This window comes from Protopterus annectens, chromosome 5.part0 (genome assembly GCF_019279795.1).
Source record: "Protopterus annectens isolate FY-2018-M chromosome 5.part0, PAN1.0, whole genome shotgun sequence".
NCBI classification, from domain to species: domain Eukaryota; kingdom Metazoa; phylum Chordata; order Ceratodontiformes; family Protopteridae; genus Protopterus; species Protopterus annectens.
Window position 1 is genome coordinate 683,907,751 of NC_056735.1, and position 26,717 is coordinate 683,934,467.

The window sequence follows — 26,717 nt, forward strand, 5'->3', positions numbered from 1 at the left end:
CTCTTCCCCTTGAGACCAGATCCAATTTGTAATGAGTAATACAAGTATGAGGATTAGCACAAGTAGCAGCTGCGCATATACCATCCATGGAATGGTTGGATAAAAATACTGATGAGATTGCCATAGATCTTGTAGACCCAGCTTTTAAAAGTTTTGGTAATGGAATGCTTGATTTATTATAAACAAAAGTTATGCAGTCCATAATCTATCTCGCCAATGTCACTTTTGTGACAGACTTGCCCAATTTGTTAGCTGCAAAAATTACAAATAATTGGTCAGATTTTCTAATGTCTTTTGTTCCGTGTAATTAGAAATGCAGCTATCTATGAACAACAACAAATATTCATCTTTGTGTTCAAATTTGGGGAAGAAAACGGGCAAGTTAATAGACTGATAGATACTAAATTCTGACACCACCTTAGGGAGGAAGGAAGGAAGGGTTGGTTGTTAATGTCACCCTATCCTTATGGAAAATCAAGTAAGAAGGTTTAGAGGATAATGGTAGAGTTCTGAAAGTCTCCTGGCAGAGGTAATAGCCACTAGAAATAATGTCTTCCATGTCAAAAATTCAAGATTGCATTTTCCAGCTGGTTCAAAGGGGGAATTGATTAAGGCCTGCAGAACAAGATTCAAATCCCATGGAGGAGTAGGATCTTTATAAGGTGGTTGAAAGTAAAATAGTACCTCTTAGAAAGGCCTTGCATATCTTAGTAGAAGCTAGAGAAGAATTGTCAGCTCCTAGATGAAAGTTATACATTGCTGCCAATTGAACTTTAATGGTGGAGGCGCTAGTTCCCCCATTAAAAATTTCTGCCAAAAATTCTAATACACTTTGTGTAGGGACTGAAAAAGGGTCAATACTTTTTTGATGAGCCAAAAAAAAAAACAAACCTCTTCCACCTACTCTTGTAGAATTTTCTAGTGGAAGCTTTATGGGAAGATAAAAGTATATAAAGGACAGGGGGACGAGAGCATAGTTTGTCTGGCTATTAATGGAAGTGGAGAAAACATGCTGCAGCTTTGGATTTGAGATATCTGGGTGAATCATGTCTGTCAGCTGTGACAGGCCATCTGGAATTGGATCCAGAATCCATGGTGGGTAAATCAGATGATGCCAAATGAAGGAGAACCAAACTTGTTGAGGCCAGTAAGGTGCATTGAGGATGACTTTGGTCTTCAACCTCACAGGTTTCTGTAGGAATTTTGGAATCAATGTGGTTGGTGGATAAGCATGGAGAAGACTGTAGGGCCAATCATGGAGTATAGCATCCTATGGTGATTTCCCCATTGTGGAGATTAGGTCAAAGAACCTGCTGAATTTGTTGTTTAGGGGAGATGCAAAAAGATAGCAGCAAGGCTGGCCCCTTTGATGGAAAATCACCTCCATCACATTTTTCTTGACAGACCACTCATAAGGTAGAAGAATAGACCTGCTCAATTTGTCTGCTATCACACTGGACTTTCCCAGAATATGCATTACTATTAGAAAGTGGTTGGATGAGATCGCCCATTGCCATATTCTAAGGGCTTCTCAACACAAGGGATAAGTCCTGGTTCCTCCTCGTTTGTTGATGTACCAAGCAACTGACACACTGTCCATTTAGACTGTAATTGTTCCCAGAGGCAGAGCATCCTGAAAAGCTTGGAATACTAAAAGCATTGCTCTCATCTTCTGGACACTGATGTACAAATTGGCCTCTTCGGGGAACTAAGTGCCTTGGGCTATTTTCCAAGGAAGTGCCGCCCACACCACCCAAGCTGGGAACCATCCATGGTGACTATGGCTTTGGGTTGAGGAAGAATGAATATACAGCCTTGTAAAAGCTGGTCTGACCTTATCCACCACCAAAGGTACTTCTTGCATGTCTGTGTGATCCTTATTTGAACTGAAGTCCTCTGATAAAGACTTGACCACTGGGGTGCTAGCATCCACTGGAGAATAGTCATATGACATCTTGCCAGCAGAACAAGAACTATGGCTGCTGACATTGACCCTAAGGCTTGAAAAATTTGTCAGGCTGAAATTTTGGTGCCATGAACAATTTTTGCAATTTGTGATCTTAAAGAGTGAATTCTTTTTAGTGGAAGTCATGCTGTGGCAGATGCTATATTGATATGTGTGTCTATGAATTCCAGTGCTTGTGATGGATGCAACTGAGATTTGCTGTAGTTTACTGCAATACTCAGAAGGGGAGCAAGTTTGGAGTGCCAGCTTGTATGAACTTATGAGCAGATGCCTAGTCAGAGTGATAATGAGCCAGTCTAAATATGGAAACACTTAGAATCCCTGCAGTCTCAAGTCAGCTGCCACTACTGCCAAACATTTGGTGAATATCCTGGGGGCTGTGGTGAGATCAAAAGGCAGAGCTCTGAACTGGTAATGACTGGCTTCCAGCCAGAAGCATAACAACTTTCTGGGCCATTTGCTCATTTTTATGTGATAGTACACATTTTGAAGGTCTATCAAGCACATCCAAACATCCTTGCCTAGAAAACTCACTATGGACTGAACCGTGACTATCTGAAACTTTGAGTGTTGAACTGACCTGTTCAAGTCATTGAGATCCAAAAGTGGTCTCCAATCCCCTGTTTTCTTTGGCACTAAAAAGAATCTTGAGAAAATTCCAGATTCTATCCGGTCTAGCGGGGACCTCTTGGATGAATATTTTGTCTAGCAGATTTTGTATTCAAATTGCTGCTTCTTTCCTCTGACTGGGTATAACGTCAGGAATTTTTCTTAGAGTTGTGGGTGGAAGGGAAAAGGGAATTATATAACTCTGGAAATAATCTTCTGCACTCAAGTGTCATATGTGATATCTAGCCAGGCTCTCTGGTGCAGGGATAAGCGACTGCTGATTGCTTCCAGAGGGGGACAATCGGGCCTTCTTTCAGGTGCTCTGGTAGGGCCAATCAGAGAAAGGGTCTCTAAGAGGCATTTGTATCTGTCCCACCTCTGCCGCATAGGCAAGATCCACAGAAAAAAAAATGATATATTACTATTTTTTTACATTTTGTCAACCACCTCTGCAGTGTCTGTCTCTGGAGGAAACATCTCCACATGGATCTTGGAAAGGACGCTAAGATTTTTATTATTTTTTACATTTTGTAAGGTAAGGAGGAAATAACAGGATAAATAAGTACCAACAATGGTACTAGAGAATACAAAATAATAATTATTCATATATTAATATAATAAAAATACAAAAGTATAAAAATGAAAGGAAGTCTTTACGGACACAGGACACTTGGTAACAAGTATACAAATATAAAGAATTTATGGAGAAAAAGCCTTAAGAGACAAAATATATCGCTTGTCTCTAGAAATGCTTCAGAGCAGGCTTAACACATCCATTCGCACAAGTGGCAAATGAGATCTGGTGTATGTTAGCAGTTGGTACATTATAGGTAGAGGAGGAGGTTGAGAGTTTTCAGTTGGCCATGAGCTATAGTATAGGCAAAGTAAGATCCGAGGATCACATCCAAACCCAATGGTTGAGGAATGAATGAAAATTGACATCAGATCTAAGGACGTGAAAATCATCAGGGAAAGGGAGGGGGCAACCTCACCCATGCCCAAAACCATCAAATCCTCAAGCGCCACCTCTTCTTCATAAATCATTTAAGTTTAAAAAATTCTGCAGACTTTGCAGTTTGAACTTTGCACATATAAACATCATGATTAGAAATATGAATATCAACCATCATCAATCAATAATATCCTGAACAGTTTGTCTGTCTCTGTCAGGATGTAGGAAAGAAAAATTGCAATAATTATACAAAATGATTAAATATTACATGTATAAAATATAATGTGTACATGGCATTTATACTAGATTAGATGTCTGTTGTTGCTGCTAGCTTGCTGCTGATGATGATTCTGTGTGTCAAACTCAAACTGAAGTAAATGACTCGTTAGTAATGGTGTTTAATTCAAGAATCAGTGTCCACAATTTTGCATGACATCCAGACGTTTGCCTCATGTTCTTGCTTGCTGGTCTGTTCCATTCTATTCATCATAATAATTTCTGGCTTTCTGGCAAATCATTGAGGAGTCTTAAGTCACTAAATAATGACATTTACGTTCAGATTTCATATCCTTCAGAAAGTGCATGCTAGGCAAAACCCGTTATTGCAGCAACTAGTCTGATTGTGGGACTTTGTTCCCATATTTTTGGCTTTGTCCAGAATCCCTATTGCTTCTGTTTTTAAACATCTGAGTGGTGGTATCTCACAATCTTACTGGAGTGGTGTTACAAAATTATGTATACAAATTTTATGCAAATTAGTGCCTAGATTTTTTTGCCACATGTTCTTATTTTTCAGGAGCCTTAACCCAGATTTTTGATATCGGTAGACTGAGCTGTATGGCTGCATAATATTTAGCATGGTAGTAAAAAATGGTACCTAGATTCACAGGTTCATAGATTAGTACTAAGCTAACTGTCCTTGTCGGCCATTTTATACCTAGCCAATTACCCCATGTTAGACTCAAACCCTGTACCTTGTGTTTGCAAGGTAAACACTTTAACCATTATGCCAACCTCTACTTTACATCATGAAACTAAAGGCCACTCAGAGTGGCGGTTAGGCTAACAAGGCAACTTAGCACCATTGTTGCTGAATCCTTGATATAGCGCATAGCACTGATCAGATAATCTAGCATTAGCCATGCATGTCATAGTGACAAAGAGGCATGTGATCAGTATGTTCATTCATACAGCATGTGTACACACCCCTAACACAGCTGCAGTATGGTGTGTGAGGGAGAGAAATATTTTCTTGATCTTCCTGCTCAGAAACTCCTGAAACAGTCTACTAGGGTATTCTAATGGGCTCTTCTGGAAAAAAGATGCCTTGCATGTAGTTGCCCGGATAGTGAATAATACCAATGACATCACCCCTTGTGGCAGGCAGTGCCATCAATTCAGTAACCTGAGGCAACCCTACATTGACTTGTTCAAAAATGGGAAGAGAGAGATAGTCAGACATATACTATATGCATTTTTTCAGTACTGCTGTGTTTTGATATTCTACCTGTTTTACATGCATATTTAGGAATGCATATGCTTTGCATCTGGGAAGGAGTGTGAAATGAACACATCATGATGTCTCAAAAGGCAAAATGAATCTCTTGGCTGTGGGATGCATATGATGTCTGTGGCAGTCCACTGTATAACTGCAAATGTGCTGCTAGCATGTGCACAATAATATCTCTTTCCACTGCAGTCCATTCAGCAGGTCCAGTTGGGTGCAGGAGGAGATGTCATACTCACCTCAGTCTGTTGTAACCAAACCCCTGGCACTAGGTCATCAATGGCCGACAGGGTTGAGTTTCAATGGGAAGCTGATGATTCCCTTGCTGGAGATGCCCTGGAGTGCTCACTGATACACCCAGTAGTAAACTTAGGAGGAGTCATAGGCTCCTGTTCTAAATATGGGCCCACCCCAGTCTCACAGTGCAAATGCAGAGGATGAAGATGGCTGAGGCAAGGTGGAGCATCTCATGGCATGGCTCAAAGAGTAATACAACCCAGAGGCCTCACTCATCAGACCACCAGAGGAGCAGCAGGACCCATAACAACGGCCACCAGTGTGAGTGACGCCTATGTTTATTGTCTTCTGGACCATCCTGGTATTCCACCATGCTAGTACCCTAACTTTTCCCCAGCATGGTATTTTCCCTGTCTAACATCTGATTACCCATTTCTTGTTTGTTGTCCAACCATACTCATCACATCTCTCCATTCACTGTATACCTGTGCCCTTTTACTGTCTTCCTGACTTTTTGAGGTGTTTACAGCTCCAACTGTCTGAGTCTGTGTTTTATGTTTGTCTATCTACTGCTACTTGTCTTTCTCCCACTAGCCTATCCACAACTTGCCTCACTACCTTCCCCACTTATATTTCCTTTCTACTTTAGTATAAATGAGCTTTCTGTAAAAAGATGCCCTTCCTGCCCCCAACCTTTCATACCTTTTGGTTACTCTTGTGCATTTTCCTTTGCTTTCTGTTTTCCATTTCATTGTTTTCCTATGTATCCCATTTCTTTGCAATATATATGACAAACCATGTTAGGACATTGATGTGCACACCCATGGTGGTCTACTAGGTGATCAATATTATGCCATTTTTGTATCCGACAAGTGCAAGATGAGTGACACATGCATCTTTGTGGCCTTCAAGTAGACCACTGTGAGAATGCAGATAAGTGCTTTCAAGCATTTGCTCTTCATCAGATCTAAAACCACATTAAATGCATTCTAATATTTAAAGACATAAACAACCAATTAAAATCAATAACAGAACTTACGCCCATTTAATAGGGGGTTTTAAAGGCATACAGCCATTTAAACCAGGTTTATGATACTGACAATGATGATAATATTGTTTACAATATCTCTAAACACATATTGTCTGAAATGGAACTAGCACTTTTAAATAAAGGAATGTCCTTTATGCCTGTGCAGTGTGCCAAGACGCACCAGGTTTTTCCAGATTTACATTTGTATGTATGTAGCGCTTATCTTTATTTTAAATAAATCGTTTATTTTGCTGGTCATGGTGGCTCCAGTGGATTTTTTCTTCATTTTCTGTATTTTTATATACCACTGTGAACCTTTATTTCTTCTTTAGCTGCTGTGGATTTTTATTGTGAGAATGCATATCAATTTTCCAAACTAGAATACACATTCACTCAGCCTTGCTAGCATGCCTGAATGTGACATACATCACATCAGTCATGTATCCTACTGTAGTGCTGCTCAGGCCAGCAGGCAGCCCAGTACTCCTCCTTTCACTAGCATGACTTCTCTGATGCAGTCCTTTGACTGACTTGCTGGTGCGCTTTGATGCCCAATACATGCCTGATTAGATATGTGAACTGTTGCACAGCAACTCGTATGTGGTTTGTCATACAGCAACCCCCTTAAAATTAGCATTGTACTGCTACACAATATTTGTCTATGAATCCTTACAAGTCATCTCATATTTAATTTGATAAATAGTATAACTGACTGTCTAATATTTCCTTTTGATTATTCATCTTAGAACCGCAAACAGGATCAGGAAATTTTGATTAATTCCTGGTTGTAAGTGGAATATTTGAGAAACCTGAAAAGGTACACAGTGCTACATTTCTGCATGTCACTGAGATAGAAACCCCCAACGCTTACAATACATTTTACTTTCAACAGGAAAATAAACAGAATATTACTGAGTTGAGAAAGAAGTTTCAGAGTTACTCTGAGCAGAGAAAAATATGTCATATATCATAGGGAAAAACTGGTTTGCACACCATTTCAAGAGAAACCAAAACACCCTATTCAAAATTTTCCTCTAGCCTCAAGAAGGGCAAGGCAAGACAGACCAAGAGAGAATTTCAGGCTGCCCATGCAATTATCTAGGCTTACTTTGAAGGTGGCAAGGGTGCTACTCTGCTTGACATGTAGTGGAAGTTTGTTCCAGAGGTGACACATGCACTGGGACACGAATCTATCGTGCCATCATGCCTTATTTATCTGCTGATAAAGGTTTAGTTCTCTTATATATATGATGTACCATTAGTTTCGTGACCAGAACTGGAGATCAAATATGGTTGGATTTTACATAGCATGAAAGGCTGAACACAGATTTCCAGGAAGGAGTCTGTAAGAAACTGAGTACAGAGAAAGGGCTGCCAGTCTCTCCTGATAACTAAGATTTCTGAGGCCATTTACCTTTTTAGTTATGAATTTCTGAGGTTTCTCAAGTCGTGTGATATATTTAGATAAATACATGCCAAAAGGTGCATTATATTCAGTAATGGGTCTAATAATAAAATATGAGTAAAGGGAATCTAAGACTTCTTTGGATTTAGTGTAGATGCCTTTGGGAATTAGATTGGCCAGATAAAAGGCTTTCCAAATTACTATAGACACACAATTATCAAATGATAAGGAGTTATGAACAAGAGTACCCAGATCCCTTACAACAATGTCTGAACGGAAGGCTGCATTTCCAATGTGGTAAGTAAAACTGCTTTGGTTACCAAACTGAACTATGCTACATTTTGTTACATTTAATTTGAGACCATTGTCTTTGCATTAATTTTTAACATGGTCTAAGCTGTGTTGGCGCAATTGCAAGTCATTTGAAGATTGAATAATATCAAACTTAAAGTCATCTGCAAATTCAGTTTAACACAGGCCAGAATTGCTGTCCTAAAAGTCTAAGTGATGTATGCCAAAATCAGAAAGGGCCCAAAATTGAGCCCTGTGATGGACCACTGGTAACTGTTTTACTTTCAGAAGTGTCACCTACTACTCTAACCACAATCGTTTTCTCAGACAACCGGTTAGCTATACCTCGCACAATGTAAGGATTTATATTCAGATTTACATGTCTATCAATAATGCTTGCATGTGGAATAGTGTCAAATGCCTTATCTATTTCTAGATATGCTGTATGCAATGAAAAACCACTATCTACTGCTTCAGTTACTTTGTCAAAGAATTTTAATGATGTTAAAAGAGTCAGGACCTTCCTTTGATAAAGCCAAATTGATTAGGGAACAGGGTTAATAGATCTTCAATATCCAGATTAATGAAGTTTGAGATAATGTGCTCCATAGCTTTACATACGAGGCTAGTGAGACTAAAGGGTAAATAGTTACCAGGTCCATAGCTGGACCACCTTTTATGTGATGGCATTACAACAGCTGTTTTCCAGGCTTCAGGTATATAACTAGTGGACGGGCTTAGATTAAAGGGTTTAAGTAGGGGTTCAGAAAGGCCATATTTGGCACTGACAATCAGGCAACCTGGTATTTTGTCAGGGCCCATGGACGAAATATTCTTGCTTTTTGAAATGGCCGAGAGAACTTGTTCCATAGTAATTAAAGGGGGTGGCTGCAATTGTGGAATGTGGGATAGCTATAACTGTGGGCAGAATAAAATTTGCAATAAATTTGTTAGCTTGGACACTACCCTTTTTCTTTGTATCATCCAAATCTTCTTTATGAGGAAGCCTTGTGAAAGAAAGAGTTATGTGCTTACTAAAACTTGGCATCTGTGTTATCCTATGTCATCATTCATCACCACAGGGTCTAGGATCCAATATGGGATCTGAGCCAGAAACATTCAACAGATGGATTCAAGGCTCTAGCTCCTCCCTCTCCCATGATGCCCTGCTACTTCTAACCCCCAGATCAAGTTTACTAACATAATCCTAAAGGCTACTCTTACAAAGATGAAAGGAAACTACTCCAAGATCGAAACAAGGCAGGGGGATGGCAGGTGGGAAATGTGATGAATGATGATACAGGATAAAACAGATGCCAAGTTTTGTTTTCTTTACACTGTGTTTTACTTGTATTCTGCTTTTAATTGCATATTAAAACTTGAAAAGAGACCACAGCTGTATCTAGATTTTTTTTCACACCCTCTCACCCTGTTACTGTTGTATTCTTAAACACCACTGCCTTTCTAGTTGCCTGCCCCTTATGTTAATTTGACCATATATCTCCTTCCCTTTCTCCTTTCACTGGCTGCTATGAGTAAGCACAAAATTATCATTCTGTGAAATCACTCCTCTTCAACTATTTAAATTTATTGGCCATCCCACTGTATTACATACTACCAGAATACAAAAGTGCCCACCCCCTTTCAATCTATCTTGCTCTTTTAAAAATAGTGGCTCTACACATAGACAGCTTCAACTTAAGCTACCCACTCAGGTTCATAGGTTGGTACTAGGTTATCAGCCCTAGGGCCTATACAAGCCTAGCCATAACAATTCCCTGGCTATTTCTTCCTACAGTATTTACTTCCCTGGACCTCTGTCTAGCAGGGCAACTGACATAATCCCCGGGGTGAATTTCCTATCTCCTATCCAATCATCAAGGTTCAGTTTGAAGAGGGCCAAAGAGGCGCTCTGCTTGACATGTATGGGCAGTCTACTCCATTGTCTGGGGAATCTCTGGGTCAGGAACCTATCCCTCCAGCATGTTTTGTTCATTGTGATGACAAGGTTTAGATCCCTGGAATGTATGTCTCTGAGGAATTAGGACTTCTTTAAGTGTAGCATGTCCAACAGCTCTGGGTTTGACATGGCCTTGTATGTTAAGCAGAAATCACCTCTGAGTAGACGATATGCGACAGAGTATAGGTGGAGTTTTTTTTAGACGGTCAGCATAGGGCATCTGCTTTAGGCCTGTGATTCTTTTAGTGAGGTATTTCTGCGGCCTTACCAGTTGTTGCAGATGTCTTGAGGGGTACATACCAAACGGGGTGTTGTATTCTATAATGGGTCTAATGAGGGATGAGCACAGAGGGACAGTCACCTCCTTTTTTCTGGATGAAAAGCCCTTAGTGATGAGGTGTGCCACATAGAAGGATTTCCTGACTGTTGTGGCGATGTGGCTATCGAAGGTGAGACCACTGTCCACCTGTGTCCCTAAGTCTCTTATCACACTTTCGGTGTTTAATGTACTGCCACCTATGTGGTAATTCATGGGTATATGTTTTTTTCCCAAAGGGGATAACTATACATTTCTTGGCATTGAGTTCGAGTCCATGGCTCTGGCACCAAGCATCTGTTTCTGTAAGGCCCTTTTGTAGAATATCCACATTGTTTGAGGATTCAATAATGGCTGCCAGTTTGCAGTCATCTGCAAACTTTGTTAGCCACAGTCCCTTAGAGTTGGCCTGTACTTCAGAGAAGTAGATGCCAAACAAGAGCGGCCCCAGGACTGAACCCTGAAGTACTCCACTCGTCAGTTGTCTGGAGCTATATTTGGAGACGGATACTTTTACAGTGTGGGTTCTGTCAATATGCCAGTTGGCAACCCATCGAGTGACATTGGGATTAATGCCCAGCTTAGTAAGTTTATCTATGATTCTAGAGTGGGGGATGGTGGCGAAGACCTTGGCGAGGACCAGATAGGCTGTGTGGACTACATTACCCGTGTCCATGGCTCTGGAGACTAATTTGAAGAAGTCAGTCAGGTTCAGGAGACAAGACCGTCCCTTCACAAACCCAAACTGGGTGGGGTCCAGTGTTTGAAGGTTGCCAATGTCTTTGTTTATATAAGTTCCATGATAATACGTTCCATGGCCTTGCAGATCAGGCTCGACAGACAGATGAGGCGGTAGTTCCCAGGATTCAAGGTGGATCCCCCCCTTGTGGAGTGGGACACCTGTAGCTGTGCGCCACTCAGTGGACACGAAACCAATCTGGGTCAATCTCATCCTGGCCTGTCTGTCCTGGCCTTTTAATAGCTTTGGAAGGAGAGAGAGGTAAAGGAGTACACATGAAGGTGAAGGTTTTTCCAAGAAAAAAGACAGCATCCACTTTTAAAGTGTGTGTGAACCCTGTGCAATACAATACTGTGGGTGGGTGTGGGAGAAGCGAACAGATCTATGTCTGGAGTTCCCCATGACACTGTCTGTGTTTGAAATACATGAAGAAGATCAGTCCACTCGTGGGTGATCCATGATTTGTCTGCTTAACACATCTGCTAAGGCTTGAGGTGAGGCTATGATTAAACATGACACTTAGGTGAGGTGCCAATTCATTTTGTAGTTCATGTACTACACAGCCTGGGATGTCGTCTGGTCCCATGGATGCTGTATTCTTAGCTTTGGAGAGTGCGTTTTTTACCTGTGTGGCAATTATTACCAGAATTTGGCAATCTTTTGGTATTGAGATGGGCCCTTTAGGGGGTGGGAGGGTGAAGTTTGCACTGAATTGATCTGCCAGGATATTGGCAATATCCTTGGGATCAGTATATTTAATGCCATTCTGTTGCAACTCAGAGAAGATCTGAGCATTGCCATTTAGATTCTTGACATTGCTATAGAATGCCTTGTGGTTGTCTTTGGAATCTTTGGCAATTTTATTTTCGTAACTAGCATTGGGGGATTTTATGAGGGATCTCAGCTTCTTACTGAGGTTGGTAAGGGAGTTTTTTTGCATCCTGGGATTTTCCTCTTTTCTGCAACAGTTTCTTCCTTTTGTTGTAAAGTTTGTTTATGGCATGGGACCACCAGATTGGCTTCCTTTTTTTGGAAGAGAGCATCTTGGTTCTATTGGGGATGGCATGATTCATGCACGAGTGGATGTGCTCGTACAGTGCCTTAGTGTAGGATTCAGCAGTCAAACTTTCAGTTCCCGTCTGCATGGGTGTCATGAAGTTTATCACTTCTGACTTGAGTAGCATGAAGTTAGCTTTGGAGAGGTTTCCTTACTGGGGGGTGGGGGTGGGATGTGGATGTCAAGGGTGATTAGCTTATGGTCAGACCTGACCAACGAGGGGGTGACCATGGGTGTGAAGCATCAATTCTCCATGTTGGTAATGACCAGGTCTAGGATATTGGAGCCCTTGGTAGGACTAAGTATTAGTTGATCCAGGGCGTTGGAATTCATGAACTCCAGGAACAGTTGGGCAAAGGTGTTGGTACACGAGTAGTTTTCCCAGTTAATAGCAGGGTAGTTGAAATTACCCAGCATTAGGGTGTTTGGTTGAATCTTAATATTTTCCAGTATGTTTAGAAAGGTGTAGTGAGAATCTTGGGGCATGGTGGGGGATCCGTAGCAAGCTACAATTTAGATTACTGTCTTACCAAGTGTTAGTTGCTTCTGGAGAATTTCAGATGCACTGTGTTGGGCAACTAGCCTGGTGTTGTGGATATCCTTGGTGAATATGGACACTCCTCCACCTTTAGTGTTTTGGTCCTGGTTTGGTGGCTGAAAAGTGTGGTAAGAGTTGTAGCCTGGTATTGCAGGGGTGCTCTCTGAAGCCTTGAGCCAGGTCTCAGTTACTGCGCAGATATTGATGTTCTCCATTTTTAGCAGTGCCTCGAGGGAGTGCATTTTGAGGTTTAAATTTATTTGCTATGCCCTTTTTTTCGAGGTTATAGGTTCATAGGTTCATACTAGGCTATCTGCCCTAGGGCATTTATAAGCCTAGCCAGAATGTGTTTGGCTTTCGCCACCCATTTTAAATTTATTTTGCTATGCCCTTTTTTGAGGTTATAGGTTCATAGGTTCATACTAGGTTATCTGCCCTAGGGCAATTAGACTTCTGGCATTGAGTAGCATTACCTTCAGATTTTGCATGCTTGTACCTGTTACGGTGGTGGTTTTGTCCTTTGACCTTTGCCTAAAAAAGGCACTATAGGGGTGGCAAGAGCCTTTGCCAGTAACCTGAATCCCAAGGGCGACAGGTGGAGACCATCTCTGGCAAAGCATCGTGGTCTGTCGATCATGTCATCTCAGGCAGACAGATACTGGATCCCCTTTGAATGACACCAGAAGCTTAGCCAATTGTTGAAGCCAATCATTTTGTCCTTATACTGTGGAATCATTCTGGGTGAAGGCAGGATGCTACTTAGGGCTAGGGTCATACCTGCCTGGGCCACATGATCTGAGAGCTCTTCTATGTCTCTTTTCCATGTAGTCCAGGGAGGTGCTTTCATATCTAACTGCTTAGTGCACACTGCAGTGTTCAGGATAAATTATTTTTTCATCTTACCTTTAAAATCTATTGCAAGACCACCAGTTATTTGGAGATCCCACATTCTGCCTCTCAGTAGTCATCTTAGGATTAGTGCTTCTGTTTTCTCCTGGTGAGAGAAGGAGTACAGGGACATTATTTCCTGGAGACTGCTGATCACCAGAAAGCTTAATAACTGCTTTATAGGTGACAGATTGGAATCTGTGCTTACATTCTGGACCTGCTGAGAGAAGGAGCAGAGTGCATTGATTCTTGACTGTTTCTGGTTAGAGAGTGAGTGCCTGCGTTTAATGTTCCCAATTAGTCAGGTTGCTATTCAAGGCATCTTGCAGGAAAAGGCTACAAGTCTTTGCATCATCTGGGACAAGACTCTGGATCACCAAACAGGCAGTGGCCTGTTCTCATCTTGGAACTGGTGCTAACATTTTGCTTCTGGTGACAGAAGAAGCAAAGGAGCATTGTAAACAGAGTGAAGCTGTGGTGAGACCAGCATTAGAAGTAGCCAGGCAGTAGCCATTCTTGCAATTCCCCTCTTTTCATCATGGTCAGCTGCTTATCAGGGGTTAGAATCCACCACATTACGTACTCAGGTCATTGGACCACAATTACCAATATGACTCGGTCATAGTCCATGTGGGAGTAAATGACCCGAGAAATACCCCCTAGAGTACATGAAGAGAGACATCACGGAGCTCTCGGAATGTGTGTCTCAGGCTGGTATGAGCATAGCACTAAGCAGCATTTTACCTTCTCCAAGGATAATGCCACAATACAAACAAAAGATGATCGACTTTAATAATTGGCTTACTTTCTGGTGTCATTCTAACAGAGTGCAATATTTGTCAGCATGAAAGGAGATGGTCAAAATACCATGATGCTTTGCCAGGGATGGTCTTGCACCTCTCCTGCCTAGGCTTTTGAAAATTAGCTAACACATTGTTTTCACCCATTGTGCCTTTTTTAGGCAATGCCAAACTGAAAGTGCTTCCGACATAGCAAATCAAAACCAAGAAAATCTAAAGGTATTACTGCTCAATGCTAGGAGTCTAAACAAAAAACTCTACTCCCTAGAAGCTCTCTTTACCATAGAGAATGCTGATGTCTGTGCGGTCACTGAGACATGGTTTAAAGCCAAGGAGACCACACCAACAATGCAAAGTTATAATGCCTTCCACTTACACCAGCTACTTCACAGGCAGGGACTAAAGGTGGAGGTGTCTCTATTTACATCAAAAATAAATATACTTCAAGGCTGGGCAAACAGAACAATGCACTTAAGCTTCTCCATGTTCAAATCACCACAAGCAAAATCCACTACCACTTCTTTGCAAGCTACAGGTCCCCTTCCATGACCCAAGAAACCCATACCATGTATTTAAACATATTAGAAACACTAACTATCCAACCCAATACCATATTCATGGGTGACTTTAATTACCTCTCTATTAAATGGGAATCCTATATGACACCAAATGTACATACACAGAGATTCCTGGATTTTGTAAACACAAACTCTGGACCAGATAGTCAATACACCAACCAGGGGTGCAACCATATTGGATCTGGTCCTCAGTAATGTGGAAGAATGCTGCACACCCCCTACTGTAATGCCATCCCTGGTAACATCAGACCACAAAATTATTTCCTTTAACCCTGATAACATTAGACAGCAAAATAGTTTCCTTTAAAGTAAAAATAAAACCAGGACCCAAAGCTAATCCAGGAATATTCAGGAACTATTCTAAGGCTAACCTCTTGTTATTAAGTGAGAATGTGGCAAATTTTCAAGCCCCCATAAACCCTGAGAACACTGCTGCCTATGCAGAACTGTTCACAGAAACCCTGTACAAGCCTGTTAGTAGCTGCATACAGGCAGCTGTACCCACCAGGAAGAAGTATAGAACTATGGCAAAAATGGGTGTATATTAGAACACCGAACTTTCAAAATTTCGAGTGTTCTAATATCGAATCCTATTAATCGAAAATTTAAAACATCGAACATACAGAACAGTGAATTTTTTCCTAGGGAAAAAATTTGCTGTTCCAAAACACATACACACAACACAAGCACACCAAACAAAAGGCAATCCACACACACACAAACACCTAAACTCTTACACCTAACCCTAGACTAAACTATACATACACCACTAACTATTCACTTACCTTAACCCAAACCCTAACACTAAGGTCCGTCACCAACGCACAGTCACCTCACCCGAGCCCTAAACCTAACTCACCTACCCCGCCCTAACCCTCACATCCACAGAATCGTACACTTACCTGACCCTCGCCCTAACCCTAACTCACCTAACCCACCCTAACCCTCACATCCACACAATCACACACTTACCTGAACCTGACCCGTAACTTTCCACCACAGCGCTGAAAATACCAAAGCAACAGAAATGGACAACCAAATTCTTTCCCTAGGAAAAAATTGGGTTTTCTGTTTCTTTGATATTTTCAGGTCGATATTAGAACACTCTAAATTTTGAACGTTCGGTGTTCTAATATAGACCCAGCAAAAATTAGGAGGTGCAGCACCCAGCAGGATAACAGCACTCTCAAACTAAACAAACAATTCAGAGGACAAATAAAGTCTACCAAAGCCAAATTTGAAGTAAGTTTGGCCTCCCAGGCCAAGGACAACCACAAAGCTTTCTTTAGCTATGTCCGCAACCTCAAAGGCAATACACAATTGCGTGCAGAGCTCACTGTAAATTAAGTCACCTGTACTGAGCCAGAAGATATAGCAAACCTCCTGGCTGATAAATTCCATTCCAACTTTATCCCTCTCTCCCCCTCAGCCTTCCCTCAGGAAATACAACTCCCCCTACTATCACTAGGGAACAGGTCCTTAATGTTCTCTCTAAGACCAAGAACACTGCATCAGTGAGCCCAGATAATATCCCAGGATGCCTTCTAAATAGCATGAAACATGACCTATCAGGTCTTCTGGAATTGCTATTTAACTGTAGCCTCCGAACAGGTTTCATGCCTCATGAATGGAGAAAGGCAACAGTCATCCCTCTGCACAAAGGTGGGCCATCTACAAACCCTGGAAACTACAGACCCATAAGTCACACTAGTCTTGTATGTAAAGCCATGGAAAGAATTATCATGGAAATGATCAAGAGAGATATAGTAAACCTCCAGACACTGGACCCAACCCAGTTTGGTTTCGTCAAGGGCAGATCATGCCTACTCAACCTGGTGGACTTCTTTGAGAAGGTCACCAAAGCAATGGATGATGGCAAAATCATTCACACTGCCTACCTTGACCTGGCCAAGGCATTTGGCACAATACCCCATGCAGGCATTGTTGACAAACTCAAGAGGTAAGGTACAAACTCATATGTCACCAAGTGGATAGCCACCTGGCTCACAGGACCCAGGAAGTTAGAATTGGGTAGTCCACCTCTACAAAGAGGCCAGTCACAAGTGGATTCTCTCAAGTATCAGTTCTTGGACTGCTCCTTTTTGTCATTTACTTCTCAGAAGTCAAGCCCAATGTCAGTGGACTCTGGCTGACTAAATTTGCAGAAGACTGCAAATTAGGAGTTGTCACTGAATTTCATTGATACAAATGTTCTCCAGGAGGGGCTGACACAAACATACAACTGGTGTCAGAGCCATGGACTAAAACTAAATGCCAAAAAATGCACAATAGTATCCTTTGGGAAGTCATCCATCCCTGGTAACTATCATATTGACAACACACCCCATAGAGTTGATCCAGTAGTCAGGGACTTAGACACACACATAGATAGTACTATAGCCTTTGACCAGCACATGTCTACAGTGGTGAGGAAATCATTTTAGTTGCGCAACTTATAAACAGAGGTATGGCATCTAAGTACAAGGAAGTAGTTGTTCCACTGTACTCTGCATGCATCGGGACCTATCATTGAGTACAATGCCTTCCTTTGGGATGTACTTAACCAGGTATATGCAACAACTGGAACGTCCACAGAGGTTCCTCACTAAAAGAATACAGGACATATGTAAACTGTCCTATGCAGACCGCCTCAAGGCCCTATTGCTGCATTGTCTCCTACAGGCTTTTGAGGGAAGATCTATGCCTGGCATACAGGGCATTCTCAGACCCCACTCTGATGAGCCTCCTGCATATCCACAAAACAAACAGTACCAGAATTATCCATTCTAAAGACTTAGACCTTGCCTATGATATAAATAGGTATGTATCCCAGAGACTACCCAGTCTATGGAACAGGCTCCCCATCCACGTGAAGCAGAGTTCCTTCTCTAACCCAATTCAAATGCAACTTGGACAAATGGATGCAAAACCGGAAAGTCATCCCTGGTTTGGCACCTATGTCTCTAATGGATACAGGTAACCTGTAAATGGTTTATCTCCCAGGCCCATGCTTACACTTATCAATGGTATCAGAACTTGTCAGAGATTTGGGATACATTGGGGGTCATTATCTAGTAAACACTTATGAACCTGTAAGTTAAGTACATAACTCTTTAGCTGATGTTATCCATGTCACCATCCATCACCATAGGGTCAGAGTCCCCAGCTACCATTTATCCTGGGAGGCCTCATGAAAGGACATGCCGGAGCACTGTGGAGCCAAAAGAAGCCCTGCTCCTAGAAATCAAATGCAGCTTGTAATGAGATATAAAGGTGTGAGGATTAGACCAAGTGGCAGCAGCAAAAATATCATCAATAGAAAGACTTGCTACAAAGGCCAAAGATGTTGCTACAGACTTAGTAGAATGAGTCCTGACATTTCCTGGAACCTCAAAGTAGTTAAGATTGTAGACCATAGAGATCCAGCTAGATATCCATCTAGAAATAGTGACTTCAGAAACTGGAAGGCCATGTCTGTTTGTGGAAAAAGACACAAAAAGCTGTTCTAACTTACGAAAAGCTTTAGTTCTATGTAAGAAGAACCGTAGCTGTTGATGAACATCCAAGGTATGTAGGATATACTTCTGTCAGATGGAATAGTTGGGGAAGAATACTGGAAACTAAATACATTGATTTAGACATGACTAGGAAGCAATCTTTGGCAAGAAGGGGTTCATTCTAAGTGAGACTCTGTCCTTGTGAAAAATCAAGTAAGGAGAGGTAATGGTGAGAGCTTGCAGTTCTGAGACCCTCCTGGCTGATGTGATCGCCACCAGAAAGGCTAAGTTAAGACAAACTTAAGATTACAGGAACTTGCAGGCTCAAAAAGATTCCTAGTCAGAGATTGCAGAACCAGTGTGAGGTCCCAAGGAAGCGAAGGGTTCTTAATCAGTGGCCGAAGCAGAAAAAAACTTTTCATAAAAATTTACAAAGCCTAGATGAAAAGGTAGACTCAGAGCTCTCATGAAAGTTGGAAATCATCCCCAACTGAAACTTAATACTGAAAAAACTTACTCCCACTTGGAAAAGGGAGGACAAGAACAAAGGTATATCTGAAACTGAATCAGAAAAGGGATCCAGATTCCTGCTCTTAGCCCAGATAGAGAGCCTTTTCCACTTACTGTATACCTTACTCGTGGAGAGCTTCTGGGAGGCCAGAATGATACGTTAAATGGGGGATGCTAGCCTGGACTGTTAAATGATCACTGGAACTGGAGAAACCATGCAGTTATATGAAGGGTCTGAAGGTTTGGAAGAGAAAGCACAGACGGATGGGAAATCAGATCCTGATGGGGATCCAGTATCAATGACAAATACTTCAGATGAGACCTGATGAAGGGGAACTAGGGTTGACGAGGCTAGAAAGGGGCAATGAGGATAATGAATGTCCTCAGGCATAGAGCTTTCTGCAGAGCCTTGGGTATCAAGGGAACAGGAGGGTATGCATAAAGGAGACCCGGAGGCCAATCATGAATTAGAACATCCTTTGGTGATTCTCCCTGATGGGGGATCAAGGCAAAGGACCTGCTGTATTTGTGGCTGGCTGGGGAGGCAAAAAGGTCACAGCAAGCTTGACCCCAATGGTCAAAAATCTGCTTCACCACTGAAGGATTGAGAGACCACTAATGAGGACTCCAAATAGATCTGCTGAGACTGTCAGCCAACATGTTGGAATCCCCAGGTATGTGTGCTGCAATGAGGAAGCGGCCGGAGGACATCACCCATTCACACACTCTCATGACCTCTATGTACCACGGGTAAGAACGCCCCCCCCCCGTTTGCTGATGTATCAGATGACTGACATGTTGTCTGTCTGAATCACAAACGTCCCTACAGAGAGGCAGTCCTGGAAGGCTTGCAACAATAGAAGAACTGCTCTAATTTCTAGAACATTCATATGAAACTTGGTCTCTACTAGGGACCACGTACCTTGGACAGTTGTTACCCAGAAAATGCCCCTCCACCCTAACAGGGAGGTGTCCATGGTCACTGTGCCCCTGGGTGGTGGGAGAAAAAGATCCTGAGACCGAACCCAGCTTTATGGTCATAGACAGGGGATGAAGCAGGCCCAACCATTGGACAGTTATGGTCCATTGCAACACTCGCATGTGGTACCTAGCCAGGGAACAAGATGAATGGTTGAGGCCATGGATCCGAGAGCCCGAAGAACCAGGCAATCCGAGGGGTGTGACAGAGTGGCCTGGTCCTGTATCAGCTGAATTCTGTGCAAGGGTAAGGCTGCAATCTCTGTAATGGAATCTAACTGAACTCCTATAAATTCTAAATGCTGAGAGGGAATTAGGTTGGATTTCGCAAGACTGATGGTTATCCCCAACTAACAGAAGAGTTAGAAGACATAATGAACTGCCTGTATCAGTCAATGCCTTGAAGGAGCCGTGAGGAGCCAATCATCGAGATATGGAAAGACCTGGAACCTCGGCAGTCGCAGGTGAGCCACTAACACTGCCATACATTTAGTAAACACCCGGGGGGGGCTGTGGTGAGACCAAAGGATAGAGTTGTGAACTGGTAATGATTGGCTCCCAGCCAGAAGCAAAGATGTCTCCTGGAATGTCTGTCTACTTTGATGTGCTAGTAAATGTCCCGGAGATCCACACGGCATAGCCAATTGTCCTTGAGCAGCAGTGGCAGAATGGACTTAGCAGTGACCATCCAGAACTTTGATTTCTTCACTGAAAGATTGAGCTCTCTGAAATCTAGAATCGGTCGTAGGTCCCCCGTCTTTTCTGGCACTAAAAAGAAGTGAGAGTAAGTGATGGATCCTCTTTGTCCTGCTGGGACCTCTTGGATTGCTCTTTTTAGAAAAAGCTGTTGAACTTCTTTGAAGGCCAACTTCCTTTGACTGGTTGGAACAGCTGGGAGGTAATGTCTTAATGGAGGGGTTTCCAAATAAAAGGAATGAAACAGCCCCCTGGAAATGATATTTAACACCCACTGATTGGAAGTGATGTTTGTCCAGGCTTGTGGGTGTAGGAAAATTTGACCCCCGACTGCCTCCAGGGCAGAGCAGTTGGACAATTCTTCAGCAGTGCTGATACAGCTGCTCAGAGAAGGGATCCCTGGAGCCCTACTTTTGCGGACCCCCTTGCCTCTATGGCATCATCATCCATTGAAACCTCTACCCCTGCCTCTGGAAGAGGATTCATCAAGAGTCTGCTGAAAGGGAGACTGTGCCTTATGGAACCACATCTTCCTAGTTCCCCTTTGGGTTTTAGAGAAGGACATCTGGGGAGTAGAAAGCTTGATCCTGACCACAGAGTCTTCCCTTCCTGCTTGCTGCAAGTTAAAGTGTCCTTCACAGAAGGTTCAAAAAGAGTAGAACCATCAAAGGGGGCATCGGCAAAGGATGCCATGAAGGGTTCCAGAGAACCCGCATAAGTGCAACCAGGCATGATGCCTCAAAGCAATGCCTGTACCAGCTGCCTGAGAGGTTGCTTCCACCACATTGGAAACTAACCTCATCAAGGATTTTTCCAGGGAAGTCAGAGTGGATAGCTTTGGAGACACCTTCTTGAGGTCCTCCACTGGCAACAACTCTGTAAGGGAAGTGTAAAGCTCTTGGTTAAAATCCTTTTGGAGGCAGATAAAAATGTGCCAAACAATTAGTTGCTCTCCGTCCAAAGGTAGTTGAGGCATACACCCGCTTCCCAAAATGGTCTATCGCCTGGGACTCCTTGTTTGGGGGATGGACCATGGAGCTCTGCTAGCTCCTTTTTCATGGCGGTGGCAACCAGAATGGCATAGACTGGGATTCCTTTGCTCAGAAAGAATGGTCTTGCAGGAGGATTCAAGCTTGTCAGCCCTTTTTGGAACAGGCTCCACCATGTCCGGTTCCTTCCAGGCCCTGCAGGCGATCAGATCCACTAACAGCAGGGAGATGGGACATCCAGGAGGTAGATGGGCCCATCCTTAAGGGCTTCAGAAACATGGACTCCTCTGAAGACAGGGGTTGGGGAGCCCATCCGCCCTTTTGTTTCAAGAGCTCAAGGATATCTCTAAAGGAGACATCATTGGGCTGACATTTGGGGGACCTGTCTCCTTCCTTGAGGTCCGTATCCTCTGTGAGGGACTCCAGGGGGGAGTCCAAGTGCTTCCTCTTGCACTTTCACTTACAATGAACCTCTTCTGCTGGGGGCTCTGGGTAGGACTTGGAAGAGACAGGGACTCCAAGCGGGGAGGAAACCCCTGAAGGCAAGGTCAGGAGGACTGACCAGGGACAGGATGGGAGGCTTTGCCTGCCAAAGTAGAGAGAGGCAGGGAGGAACGTGGGGGTGCGGCACAGGAAACTCCAGACCTGGAGAATATCCCCTCTACCACCTGAAAAACCAAGGGGCTGGAAGCAGGCCCATCCATCACGTCTGAGGGTGAGGTCCCCTGGAGAGAAGGAACTCATCCAGAAACAGCCCCCAATCTCCAGATGATAACAGCCCCAAGCTATCAAAAGCCAAAAATGCCAAGAGGAAGGGACTGGTCCAAAAATACAGTACCAGATCCACCCCCCCCCCACGCAGAGTCGGCATCGACCACTCCCGTACAGGGCTAACCCCACTCTGAGGGTGGGGGAACAGAATAAGCTACGGACCCTGGCAGAATCAAGAAAGGGGAATACTCAGCCTCGTCGGAATCTAGCCACAGATGTCTTGGTCCCTATTACCTAAGCCACCAGGGTTGGATGAGGAGAACAAGAAACCGGGGGTGGGGCCAAGCTCCCCTGGCTGGATTGGCAGGAGAAGCCAGGAGCCCCAACTCTATTTGGGTCTTGAGGAAGCTCCTCATCATCCTGTCTATGTCTGATGGCAAGAGACTCCGAGAAGATCTAGAGGATGAAGAGGAGTGGGTAGACTTGGAGGGAGACCTTCCTGACCCACTGCTATGTTCTGGGGAATGGACCCAATGCTTTGGAACTGACTGGGACCTCTGTTAGGTGGTATAAGGGACAGCAAGCTCTTCCAAGTCTATAATCAGATCCAATGACCCTGTCAGATCCAAAGGCCTAGCCGACTCAGCGGATGGAGCCAACAAACCGGTCAGATCCAAGGCTGGCCTAACCTTGGTAGGATCAGAGGGCCTCTGATCTGGAAAGGACCTGGATCAGACAGACTGCTCCATGACACTCAGCTCCAAAGACCTTGAATCCGAGATGGACTAGGCTGGAATTGGTTCTGGAGACTTAGAATCAGCCTCTTGGAGACTTAGAATCAGCCTCAGTTTCTTGGAGAGAGCTGGCTGAAGAGAATGGGTCTTCCTGTTCGGGTCAGAAGAGGAAGCCTTTGAGGAGGACACAAAGGGTTCTCCCCAGGCCAGACCCTTTAGTAAAAGTTTGTTGCAGCTCTGCATCAAAGTCCTGGCATTAAACTCAGCACAAAGGTCACATCCAACCTCCAGATGCAGGGCACCCAAGCAATGCACACACAATTTGTGGGTGTTGGAATAAAGTATTTTCCAACTGCAAGAGGAGCACTTTTTAAAGCCAGCAGGCTCATCAGACATTATTATAAACTAGTAACTGCAACAACTACAATAACAAATAGAAATTCAACTACAACTACTCCCATAACAACACACACTACAGCCCTAATGGCTACAGTAGAAAAGGGCACCAAAAACCCAACACACACTCTACCAAAACTAAGCTAAGGGAGGGGAGGGAATAAAACTACAGTAACCCTAACTCACTCAAACTACACTAGAAAAAGTAAAATTACCCTACTTAAAGTACAATAAAAAGGGGGAAAAAGGCACTTATCAAGCTAGAGCTAGAGGACCATGCGTTTGCACAGGAAGCACAGCAAATAAGATCTGGGGGTTAGAGGGCAGCAGGGAGAGAGAGGGAGGAGCTAGAGCCTTGGATTTGTCTGTTGAATGTTGCCTGCTCGGATCCAATGTCAGATCCCAGACCCTATGGTGATGAATGATGACATGGATAACATCAGATCTTATGTTACTGAAAACAGATCTCAGCAAAGGACTGTGAATCTGATGAGTCATAAAACTCATTATTTCAACACAAAATCATTTGTGATATTATAAATTATCAGAAAAAGGGGCAAATTATTAAGAGAATTAGATTTAAATGTTGCGTTGACAGCATGTGATTTGTGCAAAGCAAGTAAAACAGCGTAATCACAGCTAAGGACTCACACAAGAGTTTGGTATGTGTAAAGTGGTACGTGTACAAACACATCAAAGATGGAACTCTGGTACAAATTACTTTAATAAAATAAGCACTTTCATCTTAATTGTGGCAAAGACCTTATCAGAATACTGATAAAAAATCTTCTCTGCTATCACAATAAAAGCATCAGATATACTAAGTATTTCTTCAAAAGTTCTGCTTTTGAACGTATTTTTTTTATTTACACTGTTACATGTGATGGAGAAGTTGAAAACAAGTGAAAAAAATACATTTTGCAGTATATGTGAATAATATGACAATGTTCTTGTTTCTCAATATGTTAAGTATTATGTCATAGATGTAGTAAGCATTCCTATCTTGCCCTACTGTTGCCCTTGCAGTCTAACCAATGTGGAAGAAAGCACAGTGTGCACTATCATTACTATGCATGCAGAGGCATGTGGAACTTGCTATGTGCACCCAGTTGTGGTACACCTTTCTGTACAGTTCAAGCAACAGTAAGCAAGTACAGAACCACTCTCCAGTTCAGTTTGTCTTTATTTACAGTATGTTGTGCATGTAAAATTCAGATATGACAAAGTAGTTTTGATGCACAAAGAGAAACTAAAAAGGAGCAGATACTGTCTTCTGATTTTTAAAGACTCCTCCGTAACAAAATTTTAGTTGTTTAAACAATAACAATCTACTGAGGTACACCAAATAAGGAAAACAAAAGAGCAGCACTCACAAACTCAACTAAATATATACCTGCACTACTAAAGTATTTTCCTTTTGCCACATCCCATAGTCTTACCTCTTGCTGCTTCTGAAGTCTTTCAATTGCATTCTTCTCCCGAGTAAGTAGGGCCTCAGACTTGACTTGAAATGTCTTTTCCAGTTCTCGTCTAAATTCTGTGATTTCCTTTCTGGACTTTTCTTTTTCCTCCATCCTTATTTTGGCAATTTCCACTTCTTTGAAATGGAGCAACTGCAATAACATACAAGCTTGTAAAATTAAGTTTTCCCTCTCTAAAAACCAGTCAATTACAAAAGATTCAGTAGCACTAACAAAAGAAAGTTAACTAGCATTAAACATCTATAATTCATTCATTCTGTAAACAATAATTAATACCCCTTTCTACAGGGCTGACAACCTCATCTGACATTACTGATTCTCAGCTTACCCAGAGCATTGGTCTTCATACCTGACTTTTCATGTCTATCATACTCCCACCTGGCATCTACTTAAATTTCATTTTCCCTTCCACAAAGCCACACTAACCTTTCTACCATCTTCTTATCTTTCTAATTTCTGCTGATATTCATAGAAGGGAGTATAAACTGCAGTTGTGTACACTTATCATAAATGTAGATGTTAGAGTGTATTCACTGTTGCAGTCCTTACAAATGGGTTATCCGGCCCACAGTCGGCTAGAATACCAAGTCCTTGGTATACGAAGTGGGTTACCTTCGGTTTAAGCCTGATGTCAGGATGTCAGGTACAAAGGAAGGCAGTCAATTCCATTTCCTCAGTTTTTCTTGCCTTAACTGTCAGGAGCCCCCAAAAAAGGTTAGACCAGGAAAAGAAAAGTCCAATCTGTGCCCTAGGAAAAAAGGGGGATGGGAAGGGGGGGGACCAGGACTGCAACAGTAAATACACTCGAACATCTACATTTATGGTAAGTGTACATAACTGTACTATGTTGATCGTGTTTCACTGTTGCAGTCCTTACAAAATGGATTGATTCCCAAAGCCCAGGAAAAAAAACAAAAAGGGGGGAGGAACACCCACTTTCTAAGGGTTTGTAAGGATGCCCTGCAACACTGCAGTAGCAAAACCAGCCCATGACTTAGAAAACAAGGGTAAATTGTAATATTTAGTGAAAGTGTGGACAGAAGTCCAGGTAGCTGCTTCCAGGATGTCCCTAGTAGGTACACCTCTTAAAAAGCTGCTGAGGTAGAGGCTGCTCTAGTAGAATGGGTCTTAACACTCTGTGGAGGAGCCTTGCCATGCTGTAAATAACAAAAGTGAATACAATGAGCAATCCACTTAGAAATGGTCTGTTTAGAAATAGCTTTGCCGTGAGCTCCAGGAGCAAAACTGACCAACAACTGGTCCAACTTTCGAAAAGGTTTAGTCCTGTCCAGGTAAAATCTAAGCCATCTATGCACATCCAGGGAATGCAATAACTTTTCTCCTTTATTCTGAGAATTAGAAAAGAAAGTAGGCTGATGGAATGACTGGTTAAGAGACAGGCTAGAAACCAGCTTAGGCATAAAAGAGGTATTAGTTTGATGAGAAACCCGACCCACATGAAAGATGATAAAAGGCTCTACTGCCATTAAGGCCTGCAGCTCAGAAACTCTTCTAGCTGAAGTAATGGCCGAAAGAAAGGCAGTTTTCCAGGAGAGAAATTTCAACTCTGCTGAGGCTGCTGGTTCAAAAGGACGCAGAGTAAGTTTCTCCAGTACAAAATTAAGATCCCAAGCAGGAGTAGGTGCCCTTCTGGGAGGCTTTAAATTGCTAGCTCCCCTGAGAAACTGCTTCATCAAAGGAGGAGAGAAAATGGTTTGCTTGAAGGAACAATGAGCAGAAATAGCTGAAGCATGAATCTTGATAGAAGAAAAGAAAAGTCCACCATTAAGCAAGCCTGCCAGATAGTCAAGAATAAGAGGAAGAGTATGTTGAGAAGGGTCTTCCCCTCTAT

General features: G+C 42.7%; 1 protein-coding gene across 1 annotated transcript in view; it reads right to left on the bottom strand.

Moving 5' to 3' along the window:
- Positions 1–26,717, bottom strand: part of OFD1 (OFD1 centriole and centriolar satellite protein) — a 1,865,993-nt gene that overhangs the window by 1,467,317 nt on the left and 371,959 nt on the right. The window contains exon 10 of the mRNA XM_044072530.1: positions 24,824–24,997. Coding sequence (XP_043928465.1) covers positions 24,824–24,997 — 174 coding nt within the window. The remainder of the gene's footprint in view (positions 1–24,823; positions 24,998–26,717) is intronic.